The following is a 26444-nucleotide window of genomic DNA, read 5'->3' on the forward strand; positions in this document are numbered from 1 at the left end:
GTGTACCAGAAAGGTTTGGCTTTGTCCGAGAATAATGTTGAGAGTTTAGGATTACATAGTGAATTTTACCAGCCTGTTCTGGCATCCAGAAAACTCCTGGAAGATGGTCATAGCAGAAATGTTAGGAAAGTTCTGAGCATAATAGAAAAAAATTTTTATTTCCTTCATAATTCACTCTCACAGGGAAAAATAAATGGCAAATTAACCCATGTATGTCAAACTCTGTGATAAACACCAATGAGATCACAGTGTCAGGAGTTTTCAACCTGAATTGGAGATATCCTTGCACTCAGAACTTACTTCTTTGATGTATGTGAAGGAAGGGTTGGAGTGCAAAGTCAGAGGAAAAGGCAAAATAAATTGACAAAATGGCTGCCAGGCAATGTTTAAGGCCCTCCTGGTCGCCCCCCCCCACACACACACCTTTCCTTATTTCCACTGGACTCACACTGCCACCTACTGGCAGTGTTGCAGGTCTACTAGCTGTGTAGTGGCTGAAAGTCCCCCCACCCCCACCCCCAACCAGGAATGAGATTCCTCAGTATGAGTGTATCTTAAAGGGGAGAGAGAGGTGAACCTGTTTTTCAGTCACTCTCCTCACTATACTGTCATGTGAGGGATTTCTTTAATAGGCATTAGACTGGACTTGTAGGCTAGTTGTGGGAAGACAGAAACCTGGAAAATGCCCTAGATCATTAGGACGAGGGCTATGTTTGCCCACTTTGATTTGAGAATTTTTTCTTCATTAGAGAGCTTAATTTACAGCCTCCATACTCTCCACACTGCAGGAAGCTCTGTGTAGGTATCTTGCTGTAAGTAGGTAACTTGCGGAAGTTAGAACCATGGATATATGCTCCAATATATTTTTCAAACATTCTGCAATGCTTCTCAGATCTAAACACTGTAAAAACACAAGGGATCCAATCAAATTAGACTAGAAAGCACTTGAAGGCAATGACTGTATATCCTCTGTATGGGTCCCAAGGAATAGTGGGTTTTCACCTATTATGCACTGCATTGAACTGAAGGAGTCAATGTTGATATCAATATAACTTTTGATCATAAAAATTATTTATTAGCTGTTAAATGGGAAACTATCCCATTCCCACCAGCCCATTTTCCCCCTTTGATGCTCAGTGATTCAAGAATTTGTTTGAATATAAACCACACCACCCCCTCAGCCTGCCTTGACCCTTTGGTGTTGGCCTGATTCAATTTAGGGAAGTGGAATGGACAGGTGATCCTAGCTAGGATGTCCTGTCCAGTTTTTAATCATTCTCTCTCTCTTAAAAATAACCACTATCAATAAAAACCACCATGGTTCCTACAGTTTCAATTAGTGAGCAGCTGAGCCCAACTCCTGTGCCCTCTCTCCAACCCAGGGCTGCAGAGAGGAGTGAGATGTAAGTCTTTGTCACTGAAGCTAATTTTGAGAGCGATGTATAGGAGTAAAGAGGCATTAACAGACCATGGAAACCCTACCCTTCCCATGCCCAACCTTCGACTCTTGTACCCGATTGTCCAGGGGGCTGGAGGTGGGTCACTGCCGAAAGGAGAGAGATCAGGGAGGCCAGACCTGGAAAGAAAGATTCACAGTGTTACTCATCAGGGTGATTCCCTAGCCTCTGTATCCAGCAGCCTTAGCAATTCAAATGCTAACCCATCCAACTCCCAATTCTAGCTTCCATCCTAAAAGACAGGGAGGAAAAGCCAAGCTGTCTTACTGTCTTTGCTGAGCTCAAGCCCTAAATGCAGGAGAGACTGAAACATAGAACGGAAAGGCTTCTCCTGAGTAGGAGAGGGCTTTCCTGTCCTCTGCCCCTCTCCAATTTCTGTTTTCCTTTGCTTCTGGCCAAATTCGGGAAAGGAATGCACCCTGCTGGCCCTCTCAATTTAAAGAAATCTCAGGTATAAAACTAGAGAAATTGGCCGTTAAGACACTTGCCTCCCCTCATCAGCGTGCCTGGATCCACTTCCCAGCTCCTCTCCTGATTCCAGCTTCCTGCTAATGCAGACCCTGGGAGGCAGCAGGGTCCCGGCCATTCACATGAAAGTCCTGGATTGTATTCTTGACTTCAGTTCCCTGCTTTGGCCTGGTCCCACCCCAGCACCAACCTTTGCTGGCAGTTGGGGTGTGGACCAGCAGATGGGAGCTCTTGCTCGCTCTCCTCTCCTCTCTTCACTCTTCTTTTCTCTCTCTTCCCCCCTTTTTCTCCCTCCCCTCCTTCTCTCCGCCCTCCCCCTTGCCTCTGCCTTTCAAAGACATAAACTTTTTAGAAATCAGAAAAAGAGCTGTCATTTCAAACGGAAACAACTTGGCTCTAATTTAGCTCTTTTTAAACATTTCAAGGAAATAAGACGTGGGTCGGGTCGTTTTCTTACCTTGCTTGGGTGCAGTTTCTGCCCTAGCCAATTACACTGAGAAATGAAATATCCTAAATGGCCCCCAGAATGACTGCAAACCTGGCCTGCTGTCCCATATCCTCCACCTCCTGCCTTTAGGGAGTCGCCCTGCTTCCTGGGCATGGAAAATGCCTGGGTCGAGAGGCTTCCTCTCACCTTTGTAACACTTTCTCTCGTCACCGTCTCACCATACCCAGGTTCCCTCCCCCAGAAGTCAAAGAGCACAGCCAAATCCAAGGCTTTGGCCAGACGTCCATCCTCTGGGCTCTGTTCCTGACCCAGGAAACACTAAGCAAAAGCTGTGTGCACAGACTCCAGTCCCAGCCCCAGCTAGCTGGGAAAAGGTGGTCCCACAAGGTGGTCCTTGCCATGGTAACCGGCCCCCAGCCCCATCTCCCTCCAAGCGTCCAGGGCCCATCATGACTCGGGCCGGGGTGAGGGGGCAGGACGGAGGTAGCTGTCCGACATGATGATATCGCTGGTGAGTTGCTGCTCCAGGAACTCGGAGGTCTCCTCAGCTATCTGGCCTGGAATCCGAAAGTCAACGGCAGGTGGCTCCTGCTTGGGGCTAGGTAGGGGTCGGGAAACCCAGGACTCCGAGGGACAGCCTGTCCCCTGAAGGAACTGCAGGAAGTTCTCCTCGATGGAGCCCTCTCGGCTCGGCAGCCTCAGCTCCTCCTCCGGAGCTGGCTTGAAGAAGCAGACAAATTGCTTGCTGAGCTCCCCCCGGATCTGCCGGTTGAGACAGCCATAGAAGAAAGGGTTGGAGGTGAAGCAGAAGTAGCCAATCCAGGTCACCACGTTCTCCACCTGCCCCGCTGCAATGGGCTGAGCGCTCAGGGCCACATAGAGGTGGAAGGAGAAGTAGGGCAACCAACAGAGCAGGAACTGTCCTCCCACAGCCAGGAGGACCACTGCTGCCTTCCCTCCGCCAAACGTCCGGTGAGGGGTGGTCTGCGGGGCCCCCGAGCTGGTGACCATAGTGGAGCGGCTGCTGAGAGACTCGGAGCGTTGCCGGGGCGTCTCCATCCACGTGGGCAGCGGCCCGTGCTGCATGGCAGCCACACGAGCCACCCGGAACATGCTGCAGTAGACCACAAGGATGAGGAGCAGGGGCAGCAGGAAGTAGAGGACGGCGAAGACCACCACGAAAAGCTGGCAGTAGGCACTGTGGCTCCATTGGAGTGAACAGCCTGGGGGGACACTGGGAGGGCCTTCCTCCCAGGACACCCTTCCCAACACTGGCACAGAAGCCATGGCCAGGGCCTTCACCCACACGCCCACCAGCACAGAGGCCACCAGCCCCAGTGTCATGCGCACCTCATAGCGCATGGGGTGGACCACATAATAGTAGCGCTCCACATTGATGGCGGACACCGAGAGGATGGCCAGGCTGACAAAGCAGACGCTCAGGAACAAGTAGAGGCGGCAGGCCACCTCCCCAAAGAGGGCGTGGTCAAAGAGGGCGGAGCTGGAGAGCATGGCCAGAGGCATGAGGGTCAGGGCAGCCAGCAGGTCCACCAGGCAGAGGTGGAAGACGAAAACGAATTTTCGGAGGGCGGGTGTCTTGGCGATAACAGCCATCACGGCGGCATTGCCAGCCACCGCCGTCAAGTCCAGCAGGAGCATGAAGAACAGCGCCACCGATTCCGAAGCAACATCCCGCAGCCCCGCCTCCGGGACCCCGCTGGCAGTAGAGGGACCTGGGGTCTGAGGGACCCTCCCCAAAGTGGAAGAGTTCCCTGATGACTGGGGGATGGGTGAGGACTCCATGGGGCCAAAGGAGGACACCCAGGGTACCTCCTGTCACAGGCCCATCCCCCATCCTAGTCCACAACCCTGGGTTGTTGAGCCCAGGCCCAGGCTGCCTACTTTTCTGCAGGGCTGTGGGGAGCTGGTGCTGGGGCCAGGCACACAGGCTCCTCGCAGTGGCCTGTGAGCAGGGAGGAAGGGGTCCCTCTGGCTGCAAAGCAGCAGGCCAAGCAGCTGAGGGCTCAGGCGCTTGTCTCCCCTTGGTGGCAGCAGGTGGCTCCAAGGTCTGCCTAGGACACTGGGAAGAGGCAGGAAACAGAGGAGTGGGAGCCTTGTGCACTCAGCACTCCAACTTCTGAGCGACCCCCGGCTCCTCCTCTTCCATTTCCTTTCCCCTGTTCTCCATACCCGTCTCCTCTTGCAAAGCTGTCAGCCAGTGGGTCTGAGTCCTCTGTCTCCCTCTCTCAGGGTCCCGCTGCTCTCTGGGATAGCGCCCCAGTTTTCAGGTTGCTTATATAAAGTTCCAGATCTCGCTTTTCCTCCGAACGGCAGGCGCTGACGGGAGGGTAGAAGGAGCGCCAGGTTCACTTCGCAGCCCGGGGCCTGAGCAGTCCTCTGACCATGCAGTTCTTCGGAGTGTCAGTTTCCTCACAAATGCATCTGTAAAACAAAGGGAATAAAAGCTGTTACACGGCCGTGTGTGGAGGCGCCTGTGTGATTTATTAATCACAATACTAGTGATAAGCAATAATGTTTCTGAATGTTCTGAGCACCCTCCCCTTTTTAACTCATGTGAATCCTCACACAACCCTATGAGATGGCATTATTCTTATCCCCAATTTGCAAGGGATAAACCTAAGGCCCAGAGAGATTAAGTCGCTTACCCAAGGTCACACAGCTAGTGTGTGGCAAGGTCTGGGCTCCGACCCAGGGCTACTTCTCTTGCCCAGCGTGCCATGCTGTGCATGAGGGCGACCTCCACATTGGCTGGAATATAATAGCATCCAGTCAATGGTGGTTGAATTTTAGCTGTCTTTACAGATGTCTCTCACCACTCAAGAGCTATCACCTGGAAATGGGGACTTCGCGTTAGTCTCTTCTCACGTCACCACTCCTAGGACCAAGAGTTGCCACGCTGGGAATGTGGAAAAGGTGCAGTGAAAATGAAACGTCCCAGCTGGAGGGAGACCGGGAGGCCAGCTCATGCAGCCCCTCCTGCTCCCGGAGCCCCAAGGGCACTCTAAAGTGTCACTCGAAAGCTACCCTTCACCTGCTCGTCAACTTCTCAAGGCCGCCATGGCCCTGCTGGTGCCCACAGTTCCTCGGGCCTCCAGTCACCTGGAGCTGACCCTTGGAAGGTCCCTGGCCCGAAGCCCTCTTGGTTCTGGCCGGTTAACCACAGTCACAGAATAAGGAGTGAGGAGTGTGGGTAGGTGTGAGAGTGACTGGAGCGCTGTGATCGTGGAAGGAGCCAAGCGAAGTTGGAGGGGGAAGTGTGTGCTTTCAGGGTCCCCTTTTCCCAGGGGAAGGTGTTCTGTGTGTCCATTCAGACTATGTTGAACTTGCATGTAACTGAAATAGGTTGCCTAATGTAATTTTCAAAATGCTTTTCTTGTTCATACACTATTCTTGCTGTCCAGATTCCCTCAGTAGAAGGTGCTGAGTTACGTGAATTAGAAGAAAACTGTGGCTATGCCTCATCTGATGGCCTTTCTGTAGACACATCATCAGTTCCGTGTGTCAATTTTATCACGCGTGAAGGGGGATGGTTGGACTGGATGATCTGCATGGGTCTTACATGTGATGACATCTCCGTGAGTGCCTGGGCTACAGAGGATCTGGTGGCTGCTCAATGTGAAAACCCACCATTTCTGTGACCGTAGGAATGAGGAGCACGTGGCCAGACAGGCCTCACTGTCCTCCACCGCTACAGCCTTGCAACCACCACGGGTTTGGGCATCATCGCTCACCTTGCATGAATCCAACTTGTGGCATGCCATGCGTGCAGTGGGTACTGCGAGCAGTTGTGTGCATCTAGTCAAACTCCGAGTCATCAGTTGAATCCCTGCCCCTTAGCACAAACTCCAGCAATACTCACTCCATCATCTGTTTGCCAGCCGAGACTCTCTCCTCTGGCAAGGGTATTCCAGGCTTCTGGATTTGAGACAGTCTCAACTTTGGACAGCTGCCTAGAGACGTGCCTCTCTCCAGGGATAGCAGGAAACTCATCTCACAGTTAAGATGGCCACATAGACTCTGGCCTCACAGACAAGATGAAGAGAGGGCACAAAAGTGGAGCCATCAGCTTCCCTAAGACCGTCTACCAGGGACAAAGTAACTCCGAGAAGTACGAGGGGGAAGCGTCCTTGCCTCTTCCTCTCCATGTCATGGTTGACTCGGCCTTCCCACTGGTGAAGGGGGGCCCAGAGGTGTGGTTCTGAGTCCCCGGTAGCTTTAGGCCCCCATGTCTGGATGGACAGCAAGAGTCTGACCTAGCATGGCCCACTCAGTGTGGGCTTCCACGTGGAGAAGTGGTTTCCACGTGGAGAAGGAAGGGTGCCATGCAGCCATGATGGAGCCCTGGGCAAGAAGGCACTGGACATTTCTCTCTTTTTCATAGTCCCTTCAGCCCCGCCACAATGACGCCTGAGTTCCAGGATTCCAGTTTACTTCCTAGCAGACAGACCCACGTCCCTGGCCCCTTGGCCCTCGCTCCTGGATGGCTGGATGGGAGGAGAGGGCTGTGCTGCTGTAGCACTTTCCCAGGGAGCTTGCTTCTACTTCCAGCTCTCAGAGTGGCGTGCCTCCCACCCCAGCCAGAGGCTCTCGTCCTCCCACTGCTTCCTCCAACGCCTCCCCCCGCACCTCCACACCTCTCAGGACCTGGAAGGCTTTGCCACCATAGGGACGGAGTTCTGGGCCCCCCGCAGGGAGGGCCTTGGCCAAGTCCCACATATCTGTGTCTCAGGATGCAAGCTGTGTAAGTGCCCAGCCCAAGGCCACAGAGGTGTCGCTGGGATTCACCTGTTTCTCAGACCCGGAGTTTCCGTCGAGACGAGGACCCAAGCCCTGCCTGCCGCCAGATAGGAGCGTGCTCAACTGAGCAGGGCAGATTTCTAGGGAGCGACACTGCCATCCCCAGGACACAGTTACCCGTCAGCCTGGATGGCAAAGGATCCGTCTCTAGGATGTGGGGGCCCCGTGTCTGTGCCACGGAGCAAGACGGGTGGAGAGCACAGGCTGGCTGCAGGCTGTCTGTCCTCCTGCCGGCAGAAGGCCATCAGCCCTCCAGCCCTAGGCTTCAGAGGTGCTCACACCCCAATACCACCTTTGGGATACCTGGGAGGCCATCCCCCGACAAAACTGCCCATCGTAAGGGAGGGTGAGCCGGCGCTGGGAGTGCTCCCCTTCTGTCGGGGGCCACAGCACTTACCACCAGGCCCTGGGGCTGGCCCTGGTTCCTGGCCTAGTCGGCAACTCCTACCTTTGCTGAGCAGCTCCCGGCTCCCATGTGATAGCTCCTCTCAGCTGATGCTTCTCCAAGGCTGCTGAATCCTGAACCACTGCAGTGAGCGGTGAGAGGCAGCCGGCAGGGCAGGATGCTCTGAGAGCTTCTGGGTCCTAATGGCCTCCTGCTTCCCACCCAGCCCCTCTGAGCCATTCTGGAGCAAGCAGCCAGGCCATGGTACCCTAGGAGAGGTGCCTGGGAGCGAGCCCAGCTCCTCTTGCTTCTTTCCAAGAGCTGGGCTGCATCTCCCAAGCTTCAGGGGCCCCAGGACAATAGGCAGGGGAGAGCCTGCTGATGGGCGCGATCAAGTGAAAAAGAGCACCTGGAGTCAGGAAGTCCAGTCCCAGACGTGACCGGCGCCCCTCCTAGCCGTTCGACCTTGGGCAAGTCACAGCCCACTTGTGGCCTTGGTTTCCTGTCCATTCAGAGAGGACATGAAAACGAGTGATCTCTGGGGTTCCTGACAGCCCTACCGTTCCATGTGACATCAGAACTAGGGTGTGGATGCAAGACCCCAAGATTGGGCCAGGGAGGTGCGGGGGCTCCAGGGTGTGTCCGAGCATCCATCACGATGAGGGCCAGGAGGAGGGCTCACTTTGAATTGGGGGATGGGAGGGATGGGGGCAAAGGTCTTGTCTTAACCCCTGCCCTGGCTCCAGCAAAAGCACATTTTTGTTGTTTTCTCAGATGGTTTACTCGGAGTGGGGCTGTGGGGGCTGGTGGAGACGGGGGTTCTAACATCCCTCTGAACCCCACTTTGTACCCCCACAACACCTCTCCTTGAAGGAAAAGGGAGAGCCAGCCACCCAGTTAGGCTCAGATGGGTCTGGATTTGTAAGGACGAAACAGCTGGGGCAGGTCACCATGGAGCATTCCACATGACGGGCTTCCGGAGGTGAGACGACGGGGCGTGGTCTCCTACTAGCTGTGAAGAAACTTATCAGCTCCCCCAGGCACATGACTGATGCCCAGGGGTAAGATCCAAACATGGCAGAGCTGTAGGGCATCGTACAGGCCAAGGCATCCTTATCTCCAAGGCCCAGACAAGTGAAGAGATTGCTCAGAACCATGGACCTGAACAGGGAATGCAGGCGTGATAACCATCTCAGAACCTTCTGCCCTGAGCCTCGCCCATCTAGGGACTCCTGTCTCCAAAAGGAAAGGAAGGAAGTCAAGAACTTCCTACCAGACCCAACCCCAACCACCATGAGAACAGTGACTCATGCAGGGAATTCAGAGGGGCAGGGGCTGCAGGCCCACAACCAAGAGGCCACTGGCCAGCCCAGAGCCAATGCAAAGATCCCTGCTGTGGCCAGCCAGCACTCCCTGAGCTCTTACAAGGGCCATGCTCTCAGCATGCCGTGCCGTCCATTCTCACACCACTCTTGAGGCAGCCATTCCCCTGTGCCACTGGCAGGGAAAGAGATGCCGGAGGTGAGGTAACTTCCCAGGTCACACAGCTGCTCAGTTCCGGAGTCAGCTTCAAACCCAGGTCTGCTGGAAGTCAGAAGCATTTCCTTTTCCCCCTTAGCCCCACGTCGTCTCCAGAGGTCTACCCACAGTGCTCTGGGCTGGGGCCGGTGCTGTGGTGTAGCAAGTAAAGCAGCCACCTGCAGTGCCTGCATCCCATCTGGGCGCTGGTTCAAGTCCCAGCTGCTCCACTTCCCATCCAGCTCGCTGATAATGCACTTGGGAAAGCAGTGGATGGTGGCCCAAGTGCTTGGGCCCCTGAATCCACGTGGGAGACCTGGAAGAAGCTTCTGGTTCCTGGCTTCAGATTGGCCCACTCTGGCCGTTGCGGCCATTTGGGGAGTGAACCAGTGAATGGAAGACCACTCTCTCTTTCTCTCTCTCTCTCTCTCTCTCTCTCTCTCTGCCTCTGCCTCTGCCTCTCTCTAACTATGCCTTTCAAATAACTAAATCTTCAAAAAAAAAAAAAAAAACACTCTAGGGGCCGGTGCCGTGGCTCACTTACTTAATCCTCCACCTGCGGCGCCGGCACCCTGGGTTCTAGTCCCGGTTGGGGCACTGGGTTCTAGTCCCTGTTTCCCCTCTTCCAGTCCAGCTCTCTGCTGTGGCCAGGGAGGGCAGTGGATGATGGCCCAAGTGCTTGGGACCCTGCACCCGCATGGGAGACCAGGAGGAAGCACCTGGCTCCTGACTTCGGATCGGTATAGCTGCTGCCGTAGTGGCCATTTGGGGAGTGAACCAATGGAAGGAAGACCTTAAAACAAAACAAAACAAACAAAAAACAACAAACAAACAAACAAAAAAACCACTCTAGACTGAAGCTCTAAAGCTGATTCCACTGAAGGAGTTACCGCCTTCTAGAAAACAGCTTAAAACACACAGCAGAACAGGGCATGCCTGAGTACAGGGAGAATAAGACAGGGCTGGCACTGTGGCACAGCAGGTTATGTGCATCCCAAATGGGCACTGGTTCAAGTTCTGGCTGCTCTACTCCCTACTAATGCACCTGGGAAGGCAGTGGAAGGTGCTCCAAGTGCTTGAGCCCCTACAGCCACGTGGGAGACCTGCATGGAGTTCCAGGTTCTTGGCTTTGGCCTGACCCAGCCACAGCCATTGCAGCTATTTGGGGACTGAACCAGCAGATGGAAGATTTCTCTCTCTCTCTCTCTGTAACTTTGCCTTTCAAATAAATAACTTAAATTCATTAATATCTTTAAAAAAAGTTAAAGAAAATAAGGCCTGGAGATGTCAAAGCGATTTCTATCAAACCCTGAGCTGTCCTGGTGGTGGCAAGATCATGTTGGCATCAGCCATTTCCCGGGACTAGGAAAAGCCTGGCCTTGCTCAGCAGAGCCCTCCTGCAGAGCCTCAGAGGGGCAGAAAGAACCCGGGGGACAGACTCAGTTCACTGCAGCAGGATTATGGAAGGAGTGCTAGGTTGGGACAGAAAACCTGGGGTCCAGTTTGGGTCTGCTGTACCGATTGATGGTAAGACTCAGGTTTGCCAACGGTCCTTTAGTTTTTCTATCTAGAAAGTGTGCAAAATCCTTTGCTCCTGAGCACTATGTATTTGAGAGGCAGAAAGAGAACAATTAAGAGAGCTCCCATCTGCTGGTTCACTCCCCAAATGCCTACAAGCAGCCAGTGCTGAGCCAACCCAAAGTCAGAGCAGAGAACACAATCCAGGTCTCATGTGCGAGTGGCATGGACCCAGCCACTGTTGCCTCCCAGGATCTGCACGAGCAGGAAGCTGGAATTGGGAGCAGAGTTAGAACTCCAATTGTCTCAGCCAGCACCTTTTAAAATATATATATATATTTACTTGTTTATTTATTTATTGATTGATTGATTGATAGAGACAGGGAGATCCTCCAACTGCTGGTTCACTCCCCAAATGGCCACAATAGCCAAGGCTGGGCTAGGCCAAAGCCAGGAGCCAGGAGCCAGGAGCCAGAAACTCCACCGGGGTCTCTCACATGGGTGGCAGAGGTCCAAGCATTTGGGCCTTGTTCTGTTGCTTTCCCAGGTGCATTAGCAGGGAGCTGAACTGGAAGCCAGAACTCAAACTGATGCCCTGATATGGGATGCTGGAGTCCATAAGTGGTGACTTAACAATGTTGACCCTCAACCAGCCCTGCCCTGTCTTATCTAACAGGGATAAGGAAGCTGCGATGCAAACAGGACAAACGGAAAGTGATCCCCAAGTTTGAGGGAGCCAGCACAGTTACCCCAGCTGGTCAAACAAGCGGTGTGGTGGCCTGCGGGCACTCCCAGAGAGCCACTGGGCAAGGCCGTACTGGGCAGCAGTAGATCCGAGAACCTCTTGGCTCAGGAGAGAAAGACAAAGACAGACAGGAGGGACAACTGTCTATCCTAATTTGGGGCCAGCTAATGGTAGCAATTGTAAGAACGTTCCCAGTTCTTAAGGGCCCACTCTAGAGAGGCACTTCCTATGCTGCACCTCGTGGAATGATCTCAAGCAGGATTTGGATGAGCTATCATTCTCACATCCCCCACCCACCCTGCTGGTCCCTCCTTTCACAGCTGAGCCCAAAGGAGGTGGTGAGGAGATGGGCAAGCCCTGAACCATGTGGGAGAGCCGTAGTCCACCACGCCACTCACACACCCAGGAGGAGGGCCCGGCCCCCAGTCCTCGGGACTGCAGCAGGCACCTTGGCGCTCAGAACTGGTCTCTCCAGCCCAGACTTGCCTCTCGGGCCAGCCCTCCCTCACCTGACCCCCAGCACCTCTTGACAGGGCCATGTGCCCCCATCTGCCCTTTCCTGCCCCACGGGGAGACCTCAAAGCAGGCCCAGGTTCTCCTTCATTCGTCTTTCTGCCGATTCGATAAGCACTGGACGATGCTGATTTGATTCCGTGGCCTCCCCAGAGCCTCCCTACAGAGCCTCGCCTGCCCTCCTGCCTCGTGTTCCCTGCCTTCCGCCCAAACTTGCTCCCAGCAAAGAGGCTGAGAAATCCATTTGCACCGATGGCAGCTTCATGTGCGCTCTCTCCCATGAATATTAACAATTTAGCAGGAGACAAAGGGAAGAAGGGGACTGTTGGGATTCCAGCACCAGCCAGGGCTGTCCCCGAGAGATCTCCAACATCCACTGTCTGTCAACCACCTCCTCCCCAGCCTGGCCTCAGCGCCCCTCCCCCAAGCCCACCCCGCATGCCTACAGCAGGTCCTCTGCAGCCACCTCCTTGGGCGTGGACACCCAGCCCTCTGCCCCCCCGCCCCCAGCAGGCTCACAGCTGGGACTTCCCCACTGCAGCTCAGCTCCAGCTGACCAGAGCCCCTTCTTGCCAACACCAGCCACGCCTACTCCCGGGACACCCACCGCCCTCCCCCTACCCACCATCCGCAGGCCAGGCGGAGGGAGGTGGAGGAAGGAGAGGTGAGAGCCTCTCCAGTCCCTTTATTCCCCAACAGTCTGGCCCACACCCCCTGCCAGGAGCTGAGATCCAACGGTATATTCAGCCTGCAGCTGCCACTGGTCATGTGAGCCCATTGCTAGGTTACAGGGACCCAAAAATAAATCCTTCCCAACCAGATTAGAAACTGGGGGCCTTGGATGAACCAGGCTCAAAAGAGTGGCAGGAACACCCACAGTGTGTGTGCAGGCCAGGCCTGCGAGGGGACCGGCAGCCTTCCCCATGCTGCCCACCTCCTGTCCATCAGCTGGGGGGCAATGCTGGACCCCCAAAGGCAATTCCAGAGAGTTCCTGCTGCTTTCATCACACCATAAATAGAGCTGCAGGCTGCGTGGCACTGCCTCACTGGCAACCAGGGCCTGCTGGGGCAACACCCCGCTGTCCGTTGCTGTCATCCAGCCTCCCCTCCGTGCCCCACGCCCAGTGCATTCACTGAGCAGCATTAACTGTTTGCCCTGTGGCCTGGGACCCATCTGTGGCAAGTGTCTGGTTCCAGACTCAGGGAAGAGAGATGTAGCAGCAGGCACAGTCCAAGACATTTTCACAAGGGCAGTCTCTGGGTTTCTTTTATTTATTGATTTTATTTATTGATTGATTGATTGATTTGAAAAGCAGAGAGACAGAGATCTCCCTGTGCTAGTTCATTCCCCAGATGCCCAGTAACAGCCACAGTGGGTCAAAGCCAGGAGCCCAGCACTTAATCTGGTCTCCTATGCAGGTGGCAGGGACCCAAGTACTTGAGCCATGGCCTGCTGCCTCCCAGGGTGAGCATTTAGCAGGAAGCTGAAATCGGAAATGGAGCCACGGGGCAGGCGCTGTGGTACAAGGGGTTAATGCCCTGGCCTGAAGTGCCAGCATCCCATGTGGGCGCCAGTTCGAGACTCAGCTGCTCCACCTCCAAATCAGCTCTCTGCTGTGGCCTGGGATAGCAGCAGAAGATGGCCCAAGTCCTTAGGCCCCTGCACCCATGTGGGAGACCCAGAAGAGGCTCCTGGCTCCTGGCTTCAGATTGGCGCAGCTCTGGCCATTGAGGCCATCTTCTAGGGAGTGAACCAGCAGATGGAAGACCTCTCTCTCTCTCTCTCTCTCTCTGCCTCTTCTCTCTCTCTCACTCTGACTTTCAGATAAATAAATAAATCTTGAAAGAAAGAAAGAAAGAAAGAAAGAAAGAAAGAAAGAAAGAAAGAAAGAAAGAAAGAAAGAAAGAAAGAAAGAAAGAAAGAAAGAGAGCCAGGACTGGAACCCAAACGCTCTTAGGCCGCAGGTGTCTCCAGCAGGATCTTAGCGCTGCCTCAGAGGCCGGCCCTGTGAGTGAGCCGCAAGGTCTCCATTTCCAGCTGTGGGGACAGAGCCTCGGGGAGGCCGGGTGACCTCCTCAGAGCCACACAGGGGAGTGGCTGGTTTTCATCACCCCCAGGTGCATACTTGCCCACGTTTTCATCTTCCCTGGGTGCACACGCCCATGCTGGCGACAGGGCAAGGAAGGAAGCAGGCACAGGAAGGGAAAGGGGACTTCCTGAGCAGCCTGCCCTGGGGGTGGTAACCTGGGCCTGCCACCTATGCTGCACCCTGCAAGCCCAGACACACACGGCCTCCCTGGGCCGCACACCTGCCTCCCATGGCTTCAGGCTCTGTCCCCTTCTCTGGGAGACACAGCATGGGACCTGGATGGGGTCATTCCTGGTGCTGAAGCTGGGGCTGGCAGGTGGGGGGCAGGGTGGGATGAGGGGCATTATACAAATCCCCATCACCCGGCCTCATTCTCCTTCCCACACCAGGGAGTCAGCAGAGCACAACAGGGGCTGGCGCTGTGGTGCAGCAGGTTAGGCCACGGCCTGTGATGCCGGCATGCCTGATGGGCACTGGTTCGAGTCTCGGCTGCTCCACTTTCCATCCAGCTCCCTGCAAACGGCCTGGGAAAGCAGCAGAAGGTGGTCCAAGTGCTCGGGCCTCCTTCCCAAGTGGGAGACCCAGAAGAAACTCCTGACTCCTGGCTACAGCCTGGCCCAGCCCTGGCCGTTTCTACCATTTGGGGAGTGAACCAGTGGATGAAAGAGTCTCTCTCTTCTCTCTCTTTGTGTGTATGTGTGTGTGTGTGTGTGTGTGAGCCTGACTTTCAAATCAATCAGTATTTAAAAAGATAAATAAATAAAAGAGCAGAGCAGTGGAGCTGCAGGAGGTGGGGTATGACTGTCTCACCCCGTATCTTACAGATGAGTAGGCTCCAGGCGGGTGGGAATAGCCCTCCCAGGACTCCTCAGCCTGAGGAGGAAATAGGCACAGATTCCTATCTCTGTTTGATGTCAATGAGGCAGCACAGCTGGGCTCCATCAGGAGCAACCTGGAGTCCCTGTCAACACCTGGTGCCCTTCGACCCCAGGGCCTCCCAGCCGCCTGCTCTCCTCTGCCACACACCCTCCTCGTCCTGATGGAGAGGGGCCTGGACTCCCCACCCCACCCCAGCTCCTTGCTGCCTATTCGCTACCTACACCTACATCAATATCTATATTCACTTATTTTTTATACATTTCTTTTTCAAGAAAGAGCACACAAAAGAGAGCTCTCCCATCCACTCGTTCACTCCTAAAATGCCCACTTGGGCTGTTGTTACGTCCAGAGCTGAATCTAGGAGCTGGGAACTCACTCCACCCAACTGCTTAAGCCATAGCCACTGCCTCCGAGGTCGCATCAGCAGGAAGCTGAACTCAGGGGCAGGAGTGGGTGTGGGCCACAGGTACATTGACCACTAAGCCAAACGCCTGCCCCGTTGCCTCCCTGTTCTGAGCACACTCCTACAGCCTCCTGAAGCCCCCAAAGTACCCCATTCCCCTTCCGCCAGCTCCAGCAACCCAAGCTGCAGGTGTCATGTTGTCCAGTTCAAGAAGTGTTTATGGAGGACCTACTACATGCAAAACTCTGGGAGGGAGAGGTATACAAAAATATAACAAATACAAACCCTTGCCCTCTTGGTGCTTACGACAAAGCAGGTTATAAGCTTCAAGGAAGAGTCCAAAGGAAAAGAGAACCTACTGCTTCAAGGAATCTAGGAAGGCTTCCTGCAGGAAGTGGCATGGTTCTTCAAGGAAGGATTGGAGTTCTACTGGGAGGAATTGGAGGAGGTCAAGGAGGAGAGCAGTCCAAGTAGAAAGAGCAGTCTTCGGCAAAAAATGGAGGCTGGCAAGTTTAAGAAGTGTCAGGGCATTGTGAGTTGTCCTGTATGACCAAAAAAACAATCTGCCTGTGGGGAAGAACTACGAATAAAGAAATAGATTTGTGAGGGTGTGGAAGGTCTTGGGAGCCAGGCTGAGACGCCCGACTGAGAAATGGACACAGCAAAATGTTGGGGGCCGGGTCTGTGAGGCCACGGACAAGCCCAGTCCCGGCTTCTCAGTGAGTCCTTGCTAAGCTTCTCCGGACTCTCCCAGCTCCAGAGCAAGGAGCTGCGCTAATGACTGGGGATGCTCCGTGTCACTCAGGCCCAGGGGGAGGAGCAAAAAACCACCAACAACAAAAAACCCGTGCAGGCCGTCGGGCGCTGAGGCACGTGAACCCATGGCGGAGTGGAAGCAGAGGGGAGTAGCTCAGAGATGCGGGCAGCAGAGACCAAGACACTCGTGTGTTCTGGGAGGGGCTCAGGGCAGGGGCCCGGGGGCCTGCGAGCCACCTCCCTGTGCGTGCGTTCTCCGGGGCGTGCCGGAGTGGTAATCTGAGCGCCTGGGACGTCTCCCCGTGTTTTCAGGATGTCAGCGGAAGCTGCCCGGCCTGAACTGGAGGCACCTGCGGCCCTGGGCCCCTTGGCTGCCTGGCCTAACCTGGGGCACCCAGCTCAAGGCTGAAAACAAAGAGCTGGGCTGAGCTTCCAGCCAGAGATGCAGAGCGCTCCCAGCGGTGCCCAGCCTCGCTCTGGGGGGCGCCCCTGGAGCAGCCACCCCCGAGCGTGCGCACCTTGGCCGGCCGAGGCAGCCTACTCTTCCCGCTCCAGGCTGGGCCCCGTGATACCCGCCTTGGCCCTCTCGCCCAGTCATTCTCTTTCACTCCGAAATTGTCTCCCAGCGGGGCGGGCATTTGGCCGAGTGACTAAGATGACGGTAGGAATGCGCCTGCCTCACATCACGGCGCCTGGCTTCCGGTCTCAGCCCCACTCCCAATTCCATTCCTGCTCCCTGCACACCCTGGGTGGCCACAGGTGATGGCTCAAGTACTTGGGTTCCTGCCACCTCTCTGAGAGACCTAGATTGAAATCCTGGATCCTGGCTTCTGCACGGACCAATCCCAGCTGTTGTGGGCATTTGGGGAATGAACCAGAAGATGGGAACAAACTCTCTCTCTCTCCCTCCTCTCTCTCTGCCTCTAAAATAAACAAATAAAACATTTTTTTTTAAAAAAAGATTTATTTATTTGAAAGTAAGAGTTAGAGAGAGAGAGAGGGAATCTTCCATCTCCATTGGTTCATTCCCTAGATGGCCTCATTGGCTGGGGTTGGGCCAGGCAGAAGCGAGGAGCCAGGAGCTTCTTCTGGGCCTCCCACAAGGGTAGCAGAGACCCAAGCACTTGGGCCATCTTCTGCTTTTTTTTTTTTTCCAGGCCATTAGCATGGAGCTGCATCAGAGGTGGATCAGCCATAAGAGTGATCTGTAGCCCCATGTTCATTGCCACTCAATTCACAACAGCTAAGATATGGAATCAACCCAGATATCCATCAGCTGAAGACTGGATAAAGACATTATCATATATATACACTATGGAACACTACACAGTGGGAAAAAGAGAAATCCTGTCTTTTGCAACAAAATGGATACAACTAGAAACCATTATACCTAGTGAAATAAGCCAGTCCCCAAAAGACAAACAGAGCACCTAAAAGGCAGTCTATAGGAGTGAAATCATTACTTCGAGATGTGATCATTTTGAGCAGCCCTTGTCTCAACGGTTGAGGAACAGTGTTGTTTTTTTTTTTTTCATCATACTCTTGTGGAATTCTTTACTTGGTGTTGGGTTAATCTCATGAGTATAAAGTTAACTGAAAATAGATCTTCATAAAAAAATAAGAATGGGGATCCAAAAGGGAGGAAGAAGAGGGTGGGAGTATGGGCAGGAGGGAGAGTAGGGTAGGAAATATTACTATGTTCCTGAATATGTGTATAGGAAATACATGAAATCTGTATACTATAAATAAATGTTTTTAGATTTATTTATTTGTTTGAAAGGCAAAGTTACAGAGAGGCAGAGGCAGAAAGAGAGGGAGATCTTCCATCTGCTGGTTCACTCCCCAAATGGCTGCAACAGCCCTAACAGGGCCAGTCTGAAGCCAGGAGCCAGGAATTCTTCAGGGTCTCTCATGTGGGTGCTGGGACCCAAGGACTTGGGCCATCTTCTACTGCTTTCCCAGGCCATAGCAGAGAGCTGGATCAGAAGTGGAGCAGCCAGGACTAGAACCGGCACTCATATGGGATGCCGGCACTGCAGGCGGTGGCTTTACCTGCTATGCCACAGCGGTGGCCCCCTAAATAAAAATATTTTAATAGTAAAAATATTTCATTAAACCTCATAAGTATGTATAAATATGTAAAAAAAAAAAAAGTGGAAGAGCCAGGGCTGGTGCCCCCCCCCCAAAAAAAAAACACCGGCCCCAAGAAAACATTTTAAAATCAGACAGGATAACCCAGAATTCAGCTGTCACACTGGTCGTGCCCAGCAGTCCAGGGGAGGGCCAGGCTCCCAGGTCTGGGACCTGAGGGGCTCCTGAGGGCTAGAGTGACCCCCTGAGCTGGCAATGGCAGCCCTCAGCCATGCTCCTCGGGACCCACTTGGAGAATGGCACGCGGAAGTGTCTGCGTGACCTGCGTGGTCTAGAGAGGGAGTTGTGAAGGGGCTACACCTGGGCGAGGGATCCTGGATCAGGCAGACTCAGCCGCTGGGTCTCCGGGCCCCCAGGCTGCACTGACAGTCAGCAGCCACAGGGGGGCAGCGTCGGCCGCAAAGCTGCAAAGAAGCCACTGCAGTCTTGGGTGAGAGACTTCTCACTACCACCCCCACCTGCTTTCTCCCTCCTGGGGACCTGCCGGTCCGTGAGTCCCCACCTATTGACACGGGAAGTCTCAGCTGGGAGGTCCGAGGCTCCCCAGAGAAAATCCTTCCTGCTCCTAGGAGCCTGTGAGGCAGCCTGGGACAGACTGGGATCCCAGAAGGAGCTGTGAACCTGCCTCCAGCGCACCTCGCCCCAAGCCAGCGTGAAGCCCAGCTCCAAGTGAGGGTTTCTTGGATCTGGGACCCTCTCAAGGACGCTTCTCCTCCAGATTCCAAGTCCTTCAGTGGCTTCTCTCTGCAGGGTTCCGGCAGGTAGGGGTGCAGGAAATGGCGTGAGCTCTGCAGATGGCACAAGCCAGGCGGATCTTCCAGAGAGGAAGAAATGCAGTCCTAGCACTGGGAAGGGGCAGAGGAAGGGCTGGGTCGCAGAAAGACCCACCACCCCTCAACCTCTAAGGAGCCCCGTGTGGCTGGCTTGTGCGCCACCCGGTGGTGACTTGGTGCCTGAACACCTGTCCCCTCCCAGACGGGAGGGGTCACTATGGCTGCCCTGAGGTCTAGACCCCTCCCTCCCAGACCACCACGACAGCTGCTCTCTCTCCTGCTGCTGGTCTGGCTCTGCTCCCAGCGCCCTGCCCACCTGAGCCCTGCCATTCCCTCCCAGCTCCTGTAATTCCACACCGGGCCCCCAGTGGGCTCAGCCCTTCGGCTTCCCTGCTGGGGCTGCAGACCCGGTACTCGGGGCCTGACCCTCCAAGCCTAGGTGTGTCCTGGCCTCAGCTTCTCTTTCTTCCTGACATCCCCTCTGTCTCGCCTTTTCTGTCTGTCCTTGGGTCATTGTCCGCTTTCTAGATCCTGTCCTCAGTCCCCCAGGCCCTGGGCCTCTGCTCCCTGCCCTGCTCTGTTTCTTTGCCTCAGTGGACACGTTTCCCGCTCCGTCTCTCTCTGCACCCTTGCTTCCTCCTCTGCAGTGAGACAGGGATCCAGCCCTCCTGGTCGGAGGGTATAAATAGCAGCGGGAGGCTGGGCTAGCCGCCAGACAGCTCCCTGCCTCTTCCCTGCAGCCCTGGGCATCCAGGCCCTGGAGAGGGGAGGGCCCCGGGGGGGAGCAGGGAGGTCAGGCTTGAGGGCCACTGTCCAGAGTGACAGACCCAGGTGGAGCGAGGGGAGTGGCAGCAAGCTGACGCCGCAGGGCTGCCTCTGGAGAAGGAGTTCCAGGTGGGAAGACCCTCCCAGGGGCCGCTGGAGCCCTGGCTGCCCGCCTCCAGGGCGCAGATGCCTGGGCCCAGGTGGTTGCCAGCAGATGGCAGCTGGGGCCTGGAGTGGAAGCGGCGCCCTCAGGAAACAGGCGGCCCTCTCACCCTGGCCAGCTCCCTGGCCTAATTAGAGACCGGAACGGCGTGGATGGTCCCTGAGCTCATTATGTCACAGCTGGGGAACAGCTGGCCAGTTTTTTCCAGGCCATTAGCTGTGCCGTGAAGTGGAGAGGGGTGTGTGTGTGTGTGTGTGTGCGCGCGTGCTTGAGCAGGATCAATACCCGTCTGTCTGTGGGGGAAGCGGCCACTCTGGCTGGGCTGTCTCCGCCTGCCACCCGGCTGGGCTCCGTTGTGTTCACACACATGTGAAAGCTCAGCTCCTTCAGGCCTGGCCCTGGGAGACGAGCTGGGGGAGGCACTGGGACCCTCAGGGCCTCCTCCCTCGGGGGCTGAAGTCAGGCCAGAAAGGGATTTGGCTGACCTACCCCGGTCTCAGAGGGGACCTTAAAAGTGCAGCTCCTCTCCACCCCGTAGCAAGATGACACCCAAGGCAGCTGTTCGCCTGGGCCTGGGGCCCCACCTCCCGGTGCTCCTGGGTTCAGCGGGGTTTGGTTTCCCGTGGGGTGGGGAGAAGGCGAGGGATCCTCTGACCCTTGGGGACTGGGGGCGGGGTGCTAGAAGGCAGGAGGGAAGAGAGAGTGGGTCTCACTCTCGCCCCTCCCCTCCCCCTCCCTGTCTTGGACAAGCAGAAGCTGGGCTGGGCAGCCCCTGGCACAGGAGCAAGGCCGTCCGCGCTGGGAGTCCAGTATTACGCAGTGCGCCGGCCTTTCCTTACGGGGTTGTAAAGTGTGAAGAGAAGAGACTGCAGAGCCACTGAGCAGGTCCAGAGCATCACCCTCAGCCTGTCCAGCCTGCCCCCCCAAACCCCAACCACCCTCCTGGCTTTATGGAGACAGAAAGCAAGCTCTGTTAGATTTAAGCTCATCTGTGGCCTGGCTGACTCCACCTCCAAGTGCTCGTTCAGAATCTTTCTAATCCTTGTCCTTCTGTTCCATGCTGAGTTCTCATATAGCCCTGAGGTCCCTTGGGCACACTGTCCTCAGGGTCCGATGGCAGCTTCAAGCTTCACTTGGTGGCGACCGCCGGACTCCTCTCCGGCCTGGCTCCATCCTCCAACCCCTCCAGCCGCCCAGCCCCAGCACCACCACAGGAAGCAGCAGCAGTGGCTGATGCTTTGATGCGGCTGGCCGCTGGGGTCCTGGGCAGCTTCCCACCCCACTGGACAGAAGCCGGGATGTGCACGCACTCTCTGCTCCCCATACTTCCCTCTGTGGCCTCCGTTTCCAGCATCGGAAGCACGGGCATCGCAGGCCTGATCTCCAAGTCTGAGTTCCCTTCGGGCCCAGCTCCAGCCCCGGAGAGCCAGCAGATGGATACGTCTACACGTACACAAAGGGCAGGGGCCCCTCAGGACGTCTTCTTCACTGTACGGACGAGGAAGCTGTGTCCCCGGGAGGAGCAGGATTAGCTCAGGATCACCAGCTGGGTAGAGGCAGTCTGGACACCAGGTTTTCCAACTCCCAGGTGGTCAGTGATGGTTCCTTTCCACCACAAGGCCTTGGCTCTAAGTTCCAAAAGCCACTGAGCAGGTCCAGAGGATCACCCTCAGCCTGTCCAGCCTTCCCCCCACAAACCCCAACAAACTGACCGCAAGCAAACCAAGAATGCACCCCTTTTCTCAGGGCTCTCTGAAGTGGGGGCCCCCTCCCCGGGGGGCTGGTCAGAATACACATTGGTGACGCCACGGCCACCAGAAGTGGCCCCTTCTTGAGCAAGCCTCTGCCAAGTGAGGAGCAGCTGCTCCGCCCGGGCTGGAGCAGAGACACTGGCTCTGCTGTGTCTGCTGTTGAGCCATCTGCCGGTCTGGGCCCAAGGGGTGCTCAGGGCAGAAGGAGCCTAATGACAGCTCGGCAGTGCCAGAACCTTCCTCCATCCCGGTTCGTGGAGTGAATTAGAAGAAATCAAGTAGTGTTCCTGCTGCTGGCATTGGGAGGAAAGGGAATGTCAACGTGGGGTCCAAGATGACATAGCAACTGGGAATCAGAGCGGGCCGAGAAGTGAGTTTCTGGGCCCAGCTTCCTGAGCCCATTGGCAAGGCAACCCCAGTCTCATCTTCTTCTCTTGGCTCCAGCCTTCAGGGCTATGTGCTGAACCCTGGTAGACTAGCTAGCATGTAGGGGCTGGGAGAGAGTGCTGCGGGTAGCCTGCAGAAGGTCCCCTAGCACAGAGTGCTTCAGGGCCGGAGCTCTGGGGGTGGAGTGAGCAGAGCTCCGAGAGGCCAAGGGCCCAGGAAAGGATCTGGAAGCAGAAAGAGGCCCTAGGGAGGGAGATCAGGCCGAGAAAAATGTCTATGGTTTGGAGGGCATTTTTATTTTAAATATTTAATTTATCTGAAAGGCAGAGTTAGAGAGAGAGAAGGAGAGATGGGGAGATCTTCCAGCCTCTGGTTCATTCCCCAGATGGTCTCAATGGCCCAGACTGGGCCAGGTTGAAGCCAGGAGCCAACAGCTTCATCTAGGTCTCCCACATGGGTGCAGGGGCCCAAGGACTAGGGCTATCTTCCGCTGCTTTCCCAGGCACATTAGCAGGGAGCTGGATCAGAAGTGGAGTAGCCAGGATTCGAACCAACACCAGTACTGGATGCCGTTGTCACCAGGGGCTGCTTTAACAGTAAGGCCACAAGGCTGGCCCCTCGAGGGCATTCTTAAAACCCCAGGCAGCATGTCTCACGGTGCCATTTCCTGACTCTGTGGACTATGGCAAGCCCCAGATCTGATCAGGATGAGTTCAGTCTGTGATCAGTGCAGAGGGTGCTCTTGGCCTTGAAGGTTGCTGCAGCTCTAAGGCTCACGTGAGGAAAACGGTGAAAGGCCTTGGAAAGCGTGCCCACTGATGATTCTCATCCTCCCACTCTGTGGTCTGTTGGCTCAGCTGTGGAGTGTGGCTGGAGCGCCTGGCTTCCTGAGTTTCCAGAGAATGCTTTGGATCATAATGCTGTGTACACAAGCATTTTTGACAGGAGTGACCAAAGCAAAGGGGCTCTCCTTCTAGAAGGGATTGCCCAAGCTACAGAAGCAGATGCTGATGGACCTGTAACAGCATGCATCAGTCCAGGCAGGGCCTTTGTTCACAAAGAAGGCATCTGAACAGGGGTTTCCAGGACATGTGTGCATGCACACACATGCGTGCAGGTGCACACACACACAGGCACCATGGCCAGCCCTGGTAGCTTTCCTACTGAGTGTACTGGAAGATTCCTAGCTGATGGCATCCCTCAGTTTCCAGTCCCCACAGGGTCTCTTACCTAAGCGAACAGCAGCATTGACGTGGGGACCCAAGGGGACGGGTTTGCCTTCCATTAGTGGTAGTTTTCTAGAAGGAAGACATGCCAAAGGATTAATATTTGCCACCGGCTTCTAGTATTTCCAAAACCCTGTCCCCTGGGGATGGCACTGTGTCATAGTAAGCCTCTGCCTGTGGTGCTGGCATCCCACATGGGCAGCAATTCGAGTCCTGGCTGCTCCACTCCTGATCCAGCTCCCTGCTGGCGGCCTGGGAGAGCAGAGGAAGGTGGCCCAAAGTGCTTGGATCCCTGCACCCACGTGGGAGACCTGGAAGAAGCTCCTGGCTTTGGATCGGCCCAGCTCCAGCCCTTGTGCCCATCTTCAGAGTGAACCAGCAGATGGAGAACCTCTCTCTCTGCCTCTGCCTCTCTGTAACTTTGCCTTTCAAATAAATAAATAAATCTTAAAAATAAAATTTTAAAAAAACCCTGTCCCCTAAAGCTATGGGGCACTCTGGTGAGATTAGTGCTGTTATCTGGGGCTCACAGAAGTTAGGTACGTTTTCCCAGTAGGGAGGTAACAAAGTCAGTACTGGATCTAAGTCATTTACTTCACTTCTCTTTACTCTCCATGGCCCCTTGCTCCTTTTCAACTTGTGTTGATTTCCAGCTCTTGGGACCTGCGTTGTGGCGTAGTGGATAAAGCCGCCACCTCCAGGACCGGCATCCCAAGTGGGTGCCAGTTCGAGTCCTGGATGCTCCACTTCCAATCCATCTCTCTGCTATGGCCTGGAAGAGCAGTGAAAGATGGCCCAAGTCCTTGGGTCCCTGCACCCACAAGGGAAACCCGGAGGAAGCTCCTGGTTTCGGATTGGCGCAGTTCCAGCCGTTGCGACCAACTGGGGAGTGAACCAGTGGATGGAAGACCTCTCTCTCTCTCTCTGCCTCTCCTTCTCTCTCTGTGTAACTCTTTCAAGTAAATAAACAAATATCAAAAAAAATTTCCAGCTTATGCCAGTCATCTCTCCTACCACAGTCCAGTGTTCTGGATGGCACACCTGTTTGGGAGATTTTATTTTGAAATAATTTCAAATTTACAGAAAAGTTGAAAGAAGTGTATGAAGAGCTCTTCTGTCTTTCACCTAGCTCCTCAATATGTTTTAGGTTTCAGTGTTGCCACTCATGCCTCATCATGTTCTCTCTCTGTCATATACACTTCCATGTAACTTCTGATCCATTGGATAGTCACAGGCGTGATGCTGTAATACCCTTCAATGTGTGTTTACCGAAAACAAGGACATTCTCCTGTATCACCACAGTATGACATCACGATCAGGAAGCTAACATTGACTAAGTAAAGAAAACTACCACCTAATCCACAGATCCCATTCAGATCTCACTGATTGCATTAATGACACTGGTTATTGGCACAAGTTCCAATTCAGGATTGTGCATTGCATTTAATTGCCTTGCCTTTTTAGTGCCCTTCAGTCTGGAGTGGGGCCTCAGTTTCCCCTTGTCTTCCAGGATCTTGATATGTTTGAACAAAGCCTGGTTACTTGGGAGGAAGCCCCTTAATCTGGTTCTCACTGATGCTTCCTTAAAGAATGTGTTCAGGTGCTACATCGTGACCAGGAATACTAAGGAGCGATGCTCCTTTCTTGGTCCACCTCAACTAGAGGCATGCAGTGTGGTTTGTTCTATTAATGGGAATTATAACTTTTATCATTTGGTTAACATCATATCAGACAAGTTTTCCCACTGTAAAGCCAATTAATAGTTATTATACACTCATCAAATAGTATTTGTGGGGAGATGCTTTGAGACTGTAAATATCCATGTTTCTCATCTCATCTCATCTGCTAGATTTTTTTTTTTTTTTTTTTTTTGGACAGGCAGAGTGGATAGTAAGAGAGAGAGAGAGAGAGACAGAGAGAAAGGTCTTCCTTTGCCATTGGTTCACCCCCCAGTGGCCGCTGCGGCTGGTGTGCTGCAGCCGGCGCACCGCACTGATCTGAAGCCAGGAGCCAGGTGCTTCTCCTGGTCTCCCACGCAGGTGCAGGGCCCAAGGACTTGGGCCGTCCTCCACTGCCTTCCCGGGCCACAGCAGAGAGCTGGCCTGGAAGAGGAGCAACCAGGACAGAATCCGGCGCCCCAACCAGGACTAGAACCCAGGGTGCCAGAGCCACAAGGCGGAGGATTAGCCTAGTGATCCACAGTGCCGGCCCTCATCTGCTATTTTAACCCCTACTGATGATTCTTGCCCAAATCATCTATTACCACAATGGTTGCCAAATGATAATTTTCTAATTTCATATTTTTTACTGTATTTATCATTTGGCATTCTAATGCCAGAGAAAGCCTTCTCTTGTCCCTTTTATTTATTTGTATTGTCATTCCTTTCTATTTTACTAAAAAGGTCACAACCAAATACTAATATTATTTTATTTTGATGCCTAAATTGTCCCAGATTTGGCCGGTGGGTATCCTTTCATGGTGAATTCTCTAGCTTTTTATTATAACTGTCTTTATTATTTATTTGAGAGACTGAGACAGAGACGGAGAGAAAGCTCCCATCTGCTGGTTCACTCCTCAAATGCCAAGGGCTAGTGTGGCAGGGAGCAGAGCCAGGAGCCTGGAACTTGTTCCAAGTCACCCACATGGGTGGCGAGAATCCAACTTTAGTCACTACCTGCTGCCTCCCTGGGTCTGTATTAGCAGGGTGCTGGAATCAGGATCTGGAGCTGGGAGCCAAACCCAGTCACTCAGATATGGATTGCAGGTGTCCTAGCCAGTCTCCTAACAACTAGGCCAAACACCCACTCGGTGGGTTCTCTATCATTTCCATTCATTTCCATGCTTCCTAAAGCGTAAGACCTTCTAAGTCCATCTGTAGTCATTTCTAGGTTGATCAGTGCTTTTTTTTTTTTTTAAGTGGGAAATAGTATTTAGAAACCAAGATATTGGTGTGCTCACTGCCACGGGGTGGCATTGCTTCTAGTATATTTCAGAGAGGGCACATAAATGTGTTCTCTCATTTGTTTAAGGCTAGAAATAAACAAGGTTGATTTATTTCAAACAAAGTTTGTTTTAAAAGAAGGGAATTAAATGATCACGAAGGTGGTTTTCCCAGGGCGAGGCTCATCCATTGCCCTCCGGAAGTGCTGACCCCTGCGATTTCCCCAGATGTGGAAAATTCGCCTGCATGATTTGTGGTAGTGGGGGACTGCACTCGTGCTCTCCCCTG

The 26444-nt window shown here is 54.2% G+C and overlaps 1 protein-coding gene and 1 non-coding gene across 2 annotated transcripts; one reads left to right on the forward strand and one right to left on the reverse strand.

The window, feature by feature from the left end:
- Window positions 1-2611: 2611 nt before the first annotated feature.
- On the reverse strand, window positions 2612-4845 carry GPR61 (G protein-coupled receptor 61). Its single transcript, XM_002715804.5, has one exon. The coding sequence runs from the start codon at window positions 4174-4176 to the stop codon at window positions 2821-2823; it is 1356 nt and encodes a 451-aa protein (XP_002715850.3). The 5' UTR covers window positions 4177-4845; the 3' UTR covers window positions 2612-2820.
- Window positions 4846-26282: 21437 nt separating this feature from the next.
- On the forward strand, window positions 26283-26444 carry LOC127493891 (U1 spliceosomal RNA). Its single transcript, XR_007924428.1, has one exon. It is a non-coding gene; the product is annotated as a U1 spliceosomal RNA (small nuclear RNA).

This window comes from Oryctolagus cuniculus, chromosome 7, assembly GCF_051225735.1.
Source record: "Oryctolagus cuniculus isolate XC-2025 breed Fujian yellow rabbit chromosome 7, ASM5122573v1, whole genome shotgun sequence".
NCBI lineage: Eukaryota > Metazoa > Chordata > Mammalia > Lagomorpha > Leporidae > Oryctolagus > Oryctolagus cuniculus.

Coding starts and splice junctions, on each gene's coding strand:
- GPR61 (XM_002715804.5), bottom strand. CDS start 4,176: ATGGAGTCCTCACCCATCCCCCAGTCATCAGGGAACTCTTCCACTTTG.